The 13,486-nt window shown below is 40.6% G+C and overlaps 1 protein-coding gene across 1 annotated transcript in view; it reads right to left on the reverse strand.

The window, feature by feature from the left end:
• The window catches only part of LOC115788371 (ubiquitin-conjugating enzyme E2 E2-like), a 65,949-nt gene that overhangs the window by 39,257 nt on the left and 13,206 nt on the right, over positions 1-13,486 (reverse strand). Inside the window, exon 3 of the mRNA XM_030741359.1 lies at positions 7,843-7,893. Within this exon, the coding sequence (XP_030597219.1) occupies positions 7,843-7,893 (51 nt within the window). The remainder of the gene's footprint in view (positions 1-7,842; positions 7,894-13,486) is intronic.

Raw genomic sequence — 13,486 nt, forward strand, 5'->3', positions numbered from 1 at the left:
AAAAAACTAGGAAAAGTTCATGATTTGGGATTCTTCTCTGTATTTTCACTGAGAATAATGGGCTTGAGGCTGAATGAAACAGATGTCAGGAAGAACTGAGACAGACTAACACATGGCGAGCCTTTTGAAACCAGACACAGTTTTGGACACTAAAAAAAATTAAGATTTATCCTTTAAATTCCTTTAGAAAAGTAAAAAAGAAAAGAAAAAGAAAAAGCACTCACCAGTATTTCTAGTCTTACTGACCAAGTCCTTGTAAGAGATATGAACATGCACTATAGTCACACAAACATGTACAGCATGATGTCTGTTTGTAGTGTGTGGTAGCCCACAATGGTGCCACGGTCAAACCAGTGTGGCTTTCCATCTGAGTCTTGTTTGCGCCACGAAACATCATTTTTAAAATGGGAAGCATTTACATCATCCTGAAGCAGCCTGATACCCTCACTGGCACTAACACCATCTTTTCAACCCTACAGTTTATTCCAAAAAGGGGTACTGTACAGTCACATTGACATTTAATCACATCTTACAGACAACACACATGTAACTGCAGGCAGAGAGACACCATCCAATCAGAAACAGACAACATCCCTGCAAGACACTATTGAATAAAAGCCCAGTTATGGCTGCGTTTATCAGTCTAGTCATAACAGGTAATACTAAGGAAGTCAAAGTGGGGTTTTTTTTGCGTTTGTGTGTGTGTGTGTGTATCCGACGTGAATGAGGTTTCCTCTTTAAGTGCAGCAGAGGAAGTGCTAAACATACAGTAAATGTGAGACAACTGTGGTTAGGCTTGAGTAGTGTGTGTACATGCACATGAACTTGTGTTACTAATGTTGTGAGACAAATTGAATCATTGTTAAAGGTTATAGTAAAGTTAGGGTTAGGTTGCGTATCTAGGGTATGAAGTTAAGTCATTCTAATCTCAAGTGATAGAAACATGATGTGTTTGCGTGTGTGTGCGTGCATGTGAGAGAGAGAGAGAGAGAGAGAGAGATAATATGCAATTGCCTGTATTTGTTTCTCTAAGAGAGTCAGCAGGAGGAGGATACTGCAGTACTGTCCTCTACAGAATAGGACAGCATATCTAATGAGAGGCTAATCATTCATCCAACACAGAGACACGATGTGCATTGCTGATATATGCACACCAATGACCTCATTCTCCCTCACTCTCACTCACTCACACACACACACACACACACACACACACACACACACACACACACACACACACACACACACACACACACACACACACACACACACACACACACACACCACTGCAGAGACAGGCTTAGTCAGCTGTAGCAAACTGCAGACAAGAGAAAGGAGGAAATGAATGAGGATGGAGGAGCAAAAATAGGCAAAGAGAGAGAGAGAGGTGTAGAATCACTTATCACATATTTCCTATGACTGTTTGCACATCACGTTTTCTTTTTTTTTTTTTTTTTTTTTTTTCAGGTCACAGATTAAGCTCTAAAGACAGGTTGCAAAAATAACTTCTATTGCATACTTTGATAACCTTACACAATGCTCCCCATCCTTATAACTGAGCTCACAGACAAAGCACAGGGGCACCCTCCTTTGTGTTTGATCACAGACTGCAAAACACACTGCAGTTATATTTCACACCAGCTGGTGAGGTCACAGATGGGCCCTTTGCACAATCTCCTACTGCTCTATCTGATGCCAAGTACACTGACTGTACCAAAGAATGTGGACTTAAAACACATTTTGTAAAGTAGCAATGATTTTGAAAACACTGAAGATGCTAACAGAGGTATTCTGCTTGGGCCTGAGTGGGAGACAGTGGAAACATAGCAGTGACAGACGAAAACATGGATTCCACTCAATATGAAGTAATTCCGGATGAAAATGTGCTGCATTCAGTACAGAAAGCTGTTTCCAACAGGCATTTGCTGCAGGGTTATATTAACTTCTTGTGTATAACTTGCTAAGTGATGCCTAAAATGTCTGCGTATAATTTCTAGTAACTATAGCAGAATTAGATTTGTTTCAGGCATTCAGCACTTTCTTTTGAGAAAATGATGCACATGCAGTGATGAATTTGTAAGCCGGCATCCACATAAAACACTGCAGGGGCTCCCTGCGGAGTTCAAATACATCACATCACACTCGACATCGTTGCGTCACTTTGACCTCCGAGGCTCAAAAAGATCAAAATCAATGTGGTTAAATAGACAACGAGAAAACACAGCACAGATAAAGTATTTCCCCTTGAGAGCTGAGGCAGACATGCAAAAAGTGTGAAACCAAAATAAATTTAAAGCAGGGTTGGTTAAAGAGCTGGTGAATGATTAGTACTTCCACGGCATCTGCTCCCTGCAGGGAGGATGCAGACATTTTCAGCTTCTTCCTCTTATTCCTCTGTGAAGCAGATGGGTACATCCTTCTCTTTCTGTCACTTGCAGCTTAATTTCTCATTTTATCCCCTGATTTTTTTGTCCTCAAACTGTCTTTCTAGCCTAAAATCCTTTGAGATTTTACAGGCATCACTGTACAATTCCAGACTGATCTCAAAATTATGATTTCTCAAAGGCCAAAAGAAACAAGGAGGGGCCACATACTTTTGGCAATGGAGCGCAACTTAGATTATGCCCTTCACTTAAATAAATCAATGAAAATTTTCCTTGAAACTACTCAGTCAAATATAGTTTTTCCAGCACAAACAAATACTCTGTGTGGTTTCAGAGTAAACACTAACCACAGCATTACTGCTTATAATAAACAGGTATGGGTGACAAGTGACAAGTAATCAGGATGCTGCAGTGACTCTGACACATGCTACCTGGAAATGATTTCATCTACACATACACATTATTTGTAGTCAGGCTCCCGTTGACTCTGTCATCCCTCCTCTCAGCGTCTGCTCTTGTATGAGCAAATTCTTTTTAGCTTTTAGCCTAAAAAGTGAGTTGCAGGCTGAACAGCTGGGGCACCCACTAGCCAGCTGTTTCACTGTGGGACATTTCCTAATAACACACTGGACCTCCTTCCATTTATCTAACAAGACCACGGCGATGACTACAGCAACTTACTGCAAGGCAGCAGGGCTGGACTGAGCTGAGCTGAGCTGAGCTACACTGCTACACCAGCCCACTTCACACAGCCACCTGAACATACTTTCTTGTGTGCTCTGTCAAGTACACAACAAAGTAGCTCTTGAAAAATATTCTTCTTCTGTTATTGGACTTTGTCTGGGGGAGCTGGCAAGTTAAAGATATTTTAATGTAATCTTACTGTGTCAGACATTTGTAGTGTCAGACGAACCTCCATGTGGTAATGTCTAGAAAGATTCAGGGCTGCAGAGGATCTCTGTGTTAGCTCCACACCAACCTGTGTTTTTATTGGTTTTTTTTTATGGGAATGTGGGTACAATAATGTGAGAAATGTTAAGCTCATTCAATATTCAGGATTTATTTTATTGTCCATTCGCTTATATGTACAGGACACACAGGAAAATCAAGAATCACCAAACTCGCTCATCCATGTCTTTACGGACCTGCTTTGTGCCCTGGTGCGCAGTTACGTTGGAACAGGAAGGGGTCATCCTCAAACTGTTCCCACAAAGTTCGGAGCATCAAATTGTCCAAGATATCTTGGTATGCCGAAGCATTTAGAGTTCCATTCACTGGAACTAAGGAGATGAGCCCAGCTCCTGAAAAACAACCCTGGTGTGGGTGAGAGTAGCTCAGCAGGTAGAGCAGGTCACCTACTAATCGTAAGGTTAGTGATTTGATCCCTGGCTGCTCCAGTCTGCATGCCAAAGTGTCCTTGGGCAAGATCTTTGTAGAAACCGTCTGCATGCCTAGGTTCTTGGTCTTCTGTGGCCGTGGAAGTGATTGGAACATCTGGATTGAATGATTTGGATGGGTGAGTGAATACTTTTGGCAATGCAGTGTTACCAATGCAGGAATCATGTTTATGACTTTGATGTATTATAGTTTTGATAAAACTGAGGGCTGCTGAAAAACTCACAAAGCAGACATATGCTGGTCAGGCCACAGGACATACAAAGGCATCAGCCTGTACTTAAATCAGTTAATCAAAAAACAAGTTAGCAGATTATTCAAGAGAGAAAAATCAGAAAACTTTTTAACCCGCCGCCACCACCAGTCCAGCAAGCTGGGATTACAGGTTAATTGTGATGGTGGTGTCAGTGAAAATATAGTAATTTTCAGCTAGCTTACTTAGCATGCCCGCCCGGTAATAAATTTTTGGCTCAGCACAACTAAAAAGCACGCTGGCTTACATTAAACTAGCATTTAGTCCGAACTCACCTTTAGTGTTTGCCACATTTTGACAGCCAGGTGAAAATCTATAGCTGTCACAGTACAGCTGAGCTCCTGCTCTGAAACTGGGAACCTGAGCTTTCTGGCATAAAAATAATGAAAGCTGAGTTGTATTCTGACTCAATCATATCAACAGCCTGATAGTCATGGATGAATTTACATTTCTCTCATTCACCTCATTCTGCACTGATACTCTGATCTGCCTTACTGCTTTCAGTTCTTAAGATCTTAGCTGATATTCAGTGGGACATTATTCCTCTGGAACACTCAAAGTCTTAGTGGGATTACGGCGGGGACAGAGACAACGAGCGTGAATGATCGTGAGAGAAAACGTGGCAAACTCACCCTCAGAATACACACGTTGTTTTCTCTCAGCCGTTGGGGATTCTTATCAAAACGCTTCCAGGACTATCATGAAAGGATATGGTAATTACAGAAAACACACACACACACACACACACACACAGAGTAAGAAAGGCCAACTGAGCACTGCACTAATACAATGTGTCTGGTGTGGGGGCTATTTACATACCCTTCCAGAGCACTTGTCACATTCAATTAATTACTCTCTGGAAGGGTGACAGAGATGATTAAAAAGAATGATGAAAAATATTTCCTCATATGGCTCCATAAAATCCGCTAAGTCCTTTTAAAATGAAGCCGAATGATCTTCAAAACAAGGTGTCTCAGTAAAAATTACCGGTGCTTTTCTTTCTTTCTTTTTTTTTTTTTATTTCCCAAGAGGTATTATGGTATTTTTTTTCCTTCAACTGAGGGAGGGAATCCAGAAAATGAGCCAGAGATGATGCTCGTAGGAGTGGCTGTGATCATGAGCTGTGCTTTATTCAGGCGGAGGGAAGAAAGAACTGAAGCCTGTGGGGTAATGAGCTGCATCACAGTGTCCGTTCATAACCCCTCACATTTGATGTCTTTCAGCGAGCGCAGCCTATTTAACACTGTCAGATCAATTAGTAGGTGAAGAAAGGGCTGGGGAGACACGGTGCCTTTGGTTCACACAGAGACTGTGTGAGGAGGTGCAGCACGGTTTAAGAGAATTTATCCCAGCAAAAGGTTTTAAATGTTTACAATATGCTTCGTTTATCATCCAAAAAGAACGGGCCGAATTGAATTTGTCGCACTGAAACACGCTAAATCAAATGCTGGGGATGTGACAGCACTTCTGAGGGAATCGGGAGCTGTTAAGAGTGTGGCAAATACCCCAAGGGGCACATGAATACAGAAATCTAATGTACATTTCAAGAAGTGCAGCGCCTCCACTAGCTTGTATCTTTGACTGCCACAAAATATGCTCGAGCGGTCTGAGCCTAATTTTTCACTTATGACTGAGGACCCCCAACTGCAGTCGAGCTTAATCCATTCGACACGAGGGTGTCTCTCAGCACAGACATTCTTAAAGGAAGCCTTCCTACCACAAAAAAACAAAAAAAAAAAACAATAAAATAAAATAAAAATGTAAATGTCCGCTCAGGTTTTTCCTTCCAAGTTATTATTTCAATGCCACTGAAAATGAGTTCACTGGAAAATCTGAACGTGCAGCATGTAAAAAAAAACTACAGTATAAAAGAAAAAAAGGCTTCACTCAACCGCATGTAACGAGTGAGGGGTGAATCTGACTGTGAAACCACACACTCGCTGACTAACAACTTGTGAATGACAAGCTGTTAGCCAATATCCCCGATAACTTCCTATCTGACTCTTAGAATGACCAAAATTTACAACCTGGACTTAATGTTTTACGAAATATGAGCCAAAACTAGTAACTGAGTTCATAAACTGATCAGGGAAATGTTTCCTGAGGTCACAGACACCGGGAGCTGAGGGCATTTTCCCCACAGGTTTCTGTAGGACCAGAAGACTTTTTCCAACCATGAGGGTCGCCCCCTGCTGGTCATAAAATAATGCCGGTTTATGGCACATCCGTCTTTGATGCTGACTCATTTTAAAACCAGCACGGCATTGATTGCAAAAATCCTTTTTTGTGTCATAGTGACATTGTTATATGATATTAACTTTTTGTTTGTCCTAGGAATCCCAAAGTAACTTATGATATGATACTACCACAATATGTTGCTCATGATGATGATGTAGATCCACAACACTCTGGAAAACAACAATACATCACTATAGCTGTGGAAATCGGGTGTATGTGTGCTTTTATCACTATTAATCAATTTGAATAACATGTCCATTAATTAGCTCTATTTATTTCATACCACTTTCTGTTCTTTCCCCCTTGTGGCTTTCGTCTTAGAAAGCCAGTTAACTCCTGTTCACTTCACCTTCCCTAACCACAGAGGTGTGGTGGTTAGCACTGTCACCTCCAGGTTCAAATCCAGTCTGGGGCCTGTCTGTGTGGCCTTTCCCATGTATGTGTAGGTTAAAAACATGCATGGGTTTAGGTTAATGTGCATAAGAGCTCCATCCAGGGGTGTACTCCCCCCTCCCCAGGTGTAATCATAATGAAAAAACGGAGTATTTTGGAACTATGAATATATAATTAAAACCTTACAGAGCAACTACACTAGCAGATTTTGGGTTGTGGAAAAAAGCCTTTTAAAAAGAACACTGCATTAATAGCTCCACTTACATTTAAAATGCTGAGTGAACTTGCCACCTCTTGTTACCATACGCAAGAGTATTTGTAGTTTCAAGCTCAGAGACTTGAAATGAGGGGAGAAAAAGCACCGAGCTGAGGTATCAGGAATGACATTAGTGCATCCTGGGCACATGAATGTGCTCAGAGTGTATAAACCCAGCTTCTCTGTCTACCAGCATGAGAGTTAACATGCATCACTGAATTTCTCTGCTTTTTCAGGCCTCCAGGAGATGCCTGGACTTCACCGACTTGCTCTGCTCCTAGCGAGAAGCTTTAAAGTCACACCTCTACCTAACACTGACACGCTACCAAATCCTCTGACACTGTTCCTGAAAGTTATCAGTTTGTGAAAAACAAAAACTGTTGAATCAAACAAACAAAACAAACAATGAAAGCACGTGATTGTCCGAAGCAAGCAGCACACGGGCCTTTCATTGGCTCTGACCTGGGAGGAAAAGAAGCCGCGCCAACAAGCTGAACCACAGCAGAGTGCCTTTCTCACCCTTAGACAACAACAAACACAACACTGTTGCTACAGTGATCCTAATAGTAAACTGCCAGTGAGGTCACTTGCACTGATATTTATTTTTACATTTCTTCTCCTGAGTCTGGTTCATGCCTCAGACTCATTACAAGGTCCATTCATTACGCTTCAGCCGCAGCAAACAGCAGTGCATGCAAATGCAGCACTGTAATCTACTCGTGCTATTCATGTGGGTTGCTGAGCCGGCACAATCCATGCAGATGGCTCACACACGCTCTGCACACACACACACACACACACACACACACACACACACACACACACACAAAAGTGCCTGCGGTTTCAGAGCAAACAGCTCTTTAAAAACAAACGCACACTTACACATACACACACACACGCGCGCACAATCAACAGGCTCCTACCTGCAATTTGGCGGCGGGTCCAAGGTTATCTCTGCAAGCTCCTTCTGGATTCTGAAATGAAAGGAGGTTCTCTGTTACAATCACACACTCACAGACAGTTATATAAATCCTGCCTGTAAAATCAATCTGGAAGTGTACACGCTGAACACCTCATTGATTTTCTAATGAGCTCCTGAGCACTGTGATTGAGCACAGGAATAAGTCCTGTCATGCAGGATCAACACAGGGACTATTTGCCTTTTTTAAAATTATTATTAAGCATGCATGTTTAAACTGATGTTACTGTTAAAAGGCCCTGATAAATAAAGAAACAATATCTGCTATATCAAGGTGAATTAATTTTGCTGCTGATAAATGCTGATCTGTCTTAAACCTTACACTTTCAGGAATCTGTTGGGAGCATTTCCACACAGGGCACATAAAAAAAGCTTTAATGAACAGACTGCAGAGGGGTCAGATTTCTCCCCGGCTAAGTATTCATTACATGCCAGTTATCTGCCTACATGGATGCAGAAGCCCGGAGCTACTTTGCAATCACTCAGTCAGCTGTAAAGGCTGCTGTTATTCTCTCCTGTGCACAGAGGGCTGCTTTGGCCTCATATCAGCTCAAAAAAAAATAATGATCCATATGAAATTTTGTGATCCATACAAAAAGACTGAGATGTATTATAAGGGTTTCCTTAAGAAAACTTGCTGAACTGCATGGCTTTATAACTGGACTGGAAATAGTAGCTCAGATGATTCTGTTCAGTCAGCATTAGCTCACTCTGACAGCCGAAGGTGTAGCTTCATTTTTTACAGTGGAATTTTGGATATTTCTGTATAAACACAACCTTATATTTACAATAGTGCTAGGAGCAGAAAAAGACAATCCAATCAAACTAATGAAAATAAAAAATACACTTGATCATTTATTTAGTGAGAAAAATTAACCAACTGGGTGACAATCAAACATGAGTGGGCACCCTGTTTTTATTCAAAGAACAGGAATCTATCGAAGTCTGATCGTCACACTGCATGTTTGAGGGAATAAATCACGACATAACCAAATTAGATTTCTGAGGTCTTTAAAAAAAAAACAAAAAAACACAGCCACTGGTGCTCATGTGAGGACCCACTCTGCCCTGCCTTCCTTTTGGCCTGCTTGTGTAGCAGGACTCCTGCAAGCATTAGAGGGTTGGTGTGGCTTATTTGCTAATCAGTGACACTGGCAACACCTGGGCCCAATGTGTGCCAATGCTCTATATAAATTCTCACAGATCAGTTGATGTGAGGCGCTCCTCTACTATTTCTTTACTCATCCACTCACTGACTGACTGACTACACATATCATGGTTAGTTTAAGTTCTGCCTCTGTTCCTTTAATTTAAAATAAACAACCTTTTAATTGGCATTTGTGTGCAGCTCCCTTTTTTGTCATGTCCGTGTGGCCCGGTTCGTGAAAAGTGGGGGCTCGTCCGGGACTACGTTGGATCTGTTTGTGGCCATTTTGTTGTGAGGTGTTGCCAGGACATTGAGTTTTGTGTGAAGCAATGTGGAGTTTCTCCTGTGCCCTATGTCCAGGGATCTGCAGTTTGAACTAAAATTTAATTTAAACTCTGTGGTTAATTTAAGTTGTGTTATGCTGCAAAACCATCTCTAAGATTTTAAAACTATATACAAAGAATTTGAGAACCAATCTGGGAGATACTGAACAAATGAAGGCAATTAAAGACCACTTTAGACCAATAAAGAGCAACAACATCAGAGCATGTAATAGCCCAGAATAATTTCTAAGCTAAATAAAGGCTTTTCACACAGTGACTTATTGTTATGGTTTAATTGGACTAATGCATTATTAGTAGTCTGAAGAAGAATAAAGATACCATTTAGAACTGGCTCAGTGAAGGTTTTGATCAGAAATATTATGAAATGCCTGAAATGAGTTGTTCATGCAAAGAAACCCACCAACTGCCCACAGAATGTGTTGACTGATAAAGAGCAGCAAAGCAAAGGTTCAAATACCTTTTACCCTCACAGAAAATGCTGGATAATTTTCTGAATAAATAATGAACTAATTCTTTTTATTTCATTTGCCCAACTGTGTTACCTTTTTCAATTTTTAGGATGATTTTTAAAAAAATGGACAAGGTTTTATATGGAAATATAGAAAATTCCAAAGGGCTCACAGACTTTTTTCTAGCAAAAGTAATCTCTTTGAAAGCATTGGTGAGGGGCGCCGGGGTGGCTCAGTGGATGAAGCAGGTGACCATGTATATGCCAAACGACTGTGGTGCAGGGAGCTCAACTTCGCATCTGACCTGAGGCACTTTCCTACGTGTCTTCCCCATCTCCTTCTCCACCCACCTTCCTCTTTCTCTTCAATGTTCACTCTCCAATACAGGCAAAAAATAAAGAATAGTTGAAAACCAATGCAGTCAAAACATAAAAAGTAACACACAGTGTTTGTAATCCAGTCTTTATAGGAAAGAATTGTGGAGAGAAGCTCAATGAAAATGTAACATTTTGTGTCATTCCTTTTTTTTCTGGATTTTTTTTTTTTTCCCAGGAAAGAAATTAATCAGCTCAGAAACTCATCTCACCCCCACATCCCTCCAATAGTTATTCAGAAGCTTATAATACTACCCCATCAGATGTGGTTTGCACTGTTGTTATGGAAATGCATTCCTCTTACATCTGCGTCCACCAGCTCCCCTGCAATAACGCTCAAAATATTCAATACAAAACAAATTCTTGACCACTCACTGATTGTGCAGTCTGTTCACACTGCAGTTAATGCCATCATGACATATTGGTTTAGTAATGATAAGCATGAAAATTTAGTATCATGTAGGTCTAGAAATGATCAGACTGACAGATTAGTTGCACTGACCATTAACTCCTTTATACCTAAGGTCAGATTTCGCTATATTGACAGTGCATGATTTTCCTTAAATTCTAGTAGGAAATATGCCATTAGAATTAAAGGAAAGTGTTAGAATTCAGATTATTATTCTAAAGATCTACTGCTCTGGAGTTACACCGCTCAGGTGTGCAACATTTTGCAACAGTTTTAGGTTCAAATAACACGTTTCCTTGACAGAGAGTTCAATGGTGTGCAACGGGCTTTAAAGTGTGTTTGATTTTCTTTGGTAGGTTGTGTCACAAGCAGCCCTGTGTCTAGTTGGGACTGAACACAATCCTGTAATGAACTCACTCAACCCTGACCAAGGACAAGTCACACACCACTCTACAGAAACCTGCTCTGCCCACTGGTTCGCATCGTTCTGGAGAAGGTTTGATACTGCAGCCTAAACACACCTCAAACCTTTGAAGAACTACCCGAAGACCAAAGAAGACTACGGAGGAGTGCTAATTATCATGGACTTGCTTCATAGTCACCTGACCTGAATCCCACTCATGGGAGAAAGCCAAACATCCCTGACATCACAAGCAGCTCTTTGGGATAACATGGATATCAGGTTTGAATAAAATATCATGCAGTCCGTGCAGCTGCAGAAGATATTCTAATATTCATCATTTTTCATTGATTATCCTTTCATCCAAATGTTTTGTGCAAAATTCAAAACAAAATCTACACAGGCAAGTATCCCCAAAGATTTGTACTCAATTGTATTGCAGATTATACTGCATTACAGTTTTCTTTACAACCTTGTTTTTAGATGGACTTATGTCAAATTTGCAAAGCAAGTGGTTGATCCTGTCTAAACATTTTTGGAAAAATGCACCAGTAAAAGTTGTTTGAGAAAGACATCCAGTCTAGATTGACAGCAGCAAAGCACTTGATTGTTCTGTGATGGATACCATTACAGCTTCAGTGCATGTCATTCTAATTTGCTCTGTCTGAATTTGTAGCCTCTATCTCTACTTTCTATCGAATAAAGGGGAAATTGAAAAAAACGACTGTTAAAAGCCACTCCTGATGAGTGGGAGGATGGTCATGTCATAAAAGTTCACTTAGTCTAATGGTCTTGTGCACATAAAACAAAAACAAACCTACGCTTTTGTTGGGCTGTGGGAAAAGAAATCTCTAACTAAAGAATACAGTACCAGCTCAAGGACTGTAGATATGCCAAGAAGTCGATTTAACTTCTTACATAAAAACAAAATAAATTCTGGAGTGGTGTGTACATCATAGACTGACAATATATAGCATGAGAGCAGTCATGCTATATATTTGCAAAGGAGGCTGTACGCCACAGTTATGGAGTCATGCTCAGCTTCAGTCATTTCTGAGGTGGCAAATTTTGACTATGGATGCTGGGAACCTGTAGAGAGAGTGATGCAATGAACAAGGCCGGGGGAATCTGAAAGGAAAAGACTTTCTTATTATATTCCAAGTTCTTCATGCTTGTGCATGAGCTCTTTAACCAAACACTTGCTGTTTCTAATGTTCCACGGCTCATTGATTCTAATAATCCCTTGAGTGCATGAACTAAACACTTACATTCTGCATGCCCAGACCAATGCAGATAAGTCAGTTTCATCTGGGTGTAGTTTTAATGATGAAAAACACTTACATTACAGATGTTACCACTAAAAAGCTACAAAAATAAAGCTGTGCTTGTCAGCCTTCCTGTAAAGTGGTTACCCTTGAGGTCCTTATTTTTTTATGACATGGCCAAAACTGGTGACTCGTCTCTGTATTTATTTCACACTATCAAATCCAGAGCAAATCCAGAGACAGAGACTCATTCAAAGGTGCACTATGAATGAAAGTCATAGTGCACCAAAAAAAGTTGTGACAAAAGGATGTGACATTTCACACAAACATGCACTACATACATGATGCCAAAAACACAAACTAACATGGCTCAAGTAGAGCTCATTACATTACCACAAAACAACTTTTTTTTGATAGAAATATGACAAATGGTCAATATAAAATCAACAGAACCCATTTCATCTGTGTTTTGTAAGAATGAAAAACCAATGACAGTGAGAATAGCACCGTGCTAAACCAATCATATGGCTGGAATAGAGTTAGAGTCACCTTAAGTTAGATTGATGCACAGAATGTAGGAGTAACAGCCTGAAGCAGCACATGAGCTAATGCTACCAAAGCCCAGTGAGATAAAAGACAAAATGATAGAAAATGTTAACAATACTCAAGCAATAGACACAACCCAAGACACTGGTGAAAAGAAGGGTCGGAGGAAATTGGTAGTGGAGATATTTTGTCTAATTTAAAGTCTGGCAAAGAAGCAGAGAAGCATACACTGCAAACTGTGATTAAAGCATAAAGGCGGCAATACCGCAAATTGTTTTTACCATTGTTTTCTGAAGCAGTGCCAGCCTTTAGAGCACACACAAGTCTTTACAGTCCCAGAAACTCTGTCCTGTGCCACTCCTCACAACAACAAAATGAAGAGATTCAGTGATATCGCAAATGTAACGGCTTAATTTATATAAAAGACATGATGCCAGTAAGCACAGCCAAACATGCGGATTTAAGAGGCTGATTAAAGTAACTGACCCTTGTTATGAACTCCCTGGCTACAAGCATTTCTCTCAGACAGCACTTTCCCAGCTGCACACAGAGTGTAGAGAGACACTTGAACAGACAGCCATACTTTGCCACCACCTCGGATTTATGGTCAAGTTGCACATCTGATCCATATGTGAGCCTCACTGTCCACTTCAT

This window comes from Archocentrus centrarchus, chromosome 11 (genome assembly GCF_007364275.1).
Source record: "Archocentrus centrarchus isolate MPI-CPG fArcCen1 chromosome 11, fArcCen1, whole genome shotgun sequence".
In the NCBI taxonomy this organism is placed as follows: domain Eukaryota; kingdom Metazoa; phylum Chordata; class Actinopteri; order Cichliformes; family Cichlidae; genus Archocentrus; species Archocentrus centrarchus.